The sequence below is a fragment of the Oryza brachyantha genome, chromosome 1, assembly GCF_000231095.2.
Source record: "Oryza brachyantha chromosome 1, ObraRS2, whole genome shotgun sequence".
In the NCBI taxonomy this organism is placed as follows: Eukaryota; Viridiplantae; Streptophyta; class Magnoliopsida; order Poales; family Poaceae; genus Oryza; species Oryza brachyantha.
In genome coordinates this window covers 30,695,454-30,697,719 of record NC_023163.2, presented here as the reverse complement: position 1 = coordinate 30,697,719, position 2,266 = coordinate 30,695,454, and the positions used below count along the sequence as shown (strand labels likewise).

General features: G+C 39.2%; 1 protein-coding gene across 1 annotated transcript; it reads left to right on the top strand.

Moving 5' to 3' along the window:
* Window positions 1-840: 840 nt before the first annotated feature.
* On the top strand, window positions 841-1,655 carry LOC121053313. Its single transcript, XM_040520107.1, has 2 exons — window positions 841-1,281; window positions 1,398-1,655. Exons 1-2 carry the CDS (start codon window positions 861-863, stop codon window positions 1,451-1,453), a joined length of 477 nt encoding a protein of 158 aa, XP_040376041.1. The 5' UTR covers window positions 841-860; the 3' UTR covers window positions 1,454-1,655.
* The last annotated feature ends 611 nt before the right edge of the window (window positions 1,656-2,266 follow it).

Sequence of the window (2,266 nt, the reverse complement as noted above, 5' to 3'; positions counted from 1 at the left end):
AGGCCGGCCCGGTAATTGCTTGGGCCGAAAATTTAATTTAATTTAAATTATTTTTTTTAATTTCAGAAATCAATTTATACCCTGTTTGGGCTGTTTAAAAAAATGATAAAATATATTTTATTGCTTAGAAAATTATTTCTAGTCAAATGGAACCAACGGGAAGTTTGCTAGAAAGAATTTATGATGTGAAGTTATTTATTGACCAACGTTATTTATGATTTCACGTCAATTTAAATTTAATTATTTCTTCCTTGATTATTTCTGCCCAACGGTGATATAATTAAGGATTTATTTTATTTTTCTAAGTCTTTTCTGTCCAACGGTGATTAGATTTGGAGAAGTATTATATACATATTATTTTATTTTGATCAAATGTTTTATAGTATAAATTGTCATCTGCAGCTTTGTCACAGCTCAAAAGGATTGAGCCACTTGATGGGGCTAATTATGCTGAATGGAAAAACAACATGCTCCTGAATTTGGGGCTGTTGGAAAATGATCTCGCACTTAGAGAGGATCCACCCGTGGAGCCAAAATTAGCTGACTTCATGGATGAAAATGATGAGGAATACACTAATCTCAAGTGGGCTTACGATGAAAAGTGGCCCGCTTGGGAGAAATCAAACAGAGTGTCCCTAATGTACATCAAGAGCAACATCTCTCCTTCTATTATAGGGGGGATTGCTGACTCTGACAATGTTAAGACGTACCTGGCAAACATTAAATCGAACTACAAGGCGTGTACCAAAACCTATGCCAGTACTCTTATCATGAAAATGGGCTCTTCTGTCTATGATGGAAAGAAAGGCATCCGACAACGCATCATGAAAATGTCACACATGGCTCATCAACTAAAAACGATGGACATGGAAATTTCGGAAGCCTATCTTGTCCATTTCATCCTGAACTCACTAAACTCTGATTATGATCCGTTCAAAATTCACTACAATACTCAAAGAGAAAAGTGGACCATTTCAGAGCTTATCTCCCACGCAGTGGAAGAGGAAGAGCGTCAAAAGGCCAAAAGGCAGAAACACATTGACCATCTTAACCTCGTCAACTCTAAGGGCAAGAGGAAGTTCCATCAAGGAGAAGCCTCTGGATCAAAGAAAAAGGGCAAGCCACCTCATCCTCCGAAACAAGGAGGGAGTAAGGCTGCGCAATCAACTGCTCAACCTTCAGCTGGGCCAAAATTCAAGAATCCTCACTGCACTTTCTGTGACAGTGATGGACATTGGCACAAAGACTGCCCCCGCTTCAAGGAGTGGTTGGCCCGTAAAGGTATAAATGAAATTAATGAAATTTCCAACGTTAATGAATCCCTATATATTGAGTTTTCCCGGAATTCTTGGTGGGTTGACTCAGGTGCCACCGTGCATGTTACTAATTCATTACAGGGATTGAATGGCGTCCAGACGCTAAGAAAAGGGGAGCACATCCTAAGAGTAGCTGATGGAGCAGAGATTGAAGTGGAGGCTGTTGGAGACCTCGCACTCAAGCTTCCCAGTGGCTACAATTTAATACTTAATAATGTCTTAGTTGCTCCTTCCGTTAAAAGAAATCTTATTTCAGTCAGAGTCCTAGCAGAATCAGGATATGACTGTTATTTTTCCAAGAGAACTTGTTACATTAAGCATCTAAATAAAGTAATTGGTCTTGCCTTCGTGCGAGACAAACTCTACTTGCTCTCTTTGGATCATACTGTGATGAATGTCATAAATGCCTGCAATGATAAAAATGAGACTTCATCGAAATTGTGGCACTGTCGCTTAGGCCACATTTCTAGGGGGAGAATCGAACGTCTCATTAAAGAAGAATTATTACTCCCCTTAGATTTTTCTGACGCTGATCATTGCATAGATTGCGTTAAAGGAAAATTTGCTAAATCAATTAAGAAAGGAGCCACTAGGAGCACGAGTCCACTAGAAATAATTCACACTGATATTTGTGGACCATTCCCAGTGACATCTGTAGATGGTTTTGATTCATTCATTACATTTACGGATGATTACTCCCGTTATGGATATATTTACCCCATAAGCGATCGTTCTGAATCTCTCGAAAAATTCAAAATATTCAAAGCAGAAGTTGAAAACCAGCACAACGCAAAAATTAAAATAGTGAGATCAGACCGTGGTGGTGAGTACTATGGGAAACATGCTCCATTTGGGCAAAGTCCTGGTCCATTTGCTCAATATCTTTAGATTCATGGGATTATTGCACAATATTCCATGCCTGGGGAGCCTCAACAAAATGGAGTGGCAGA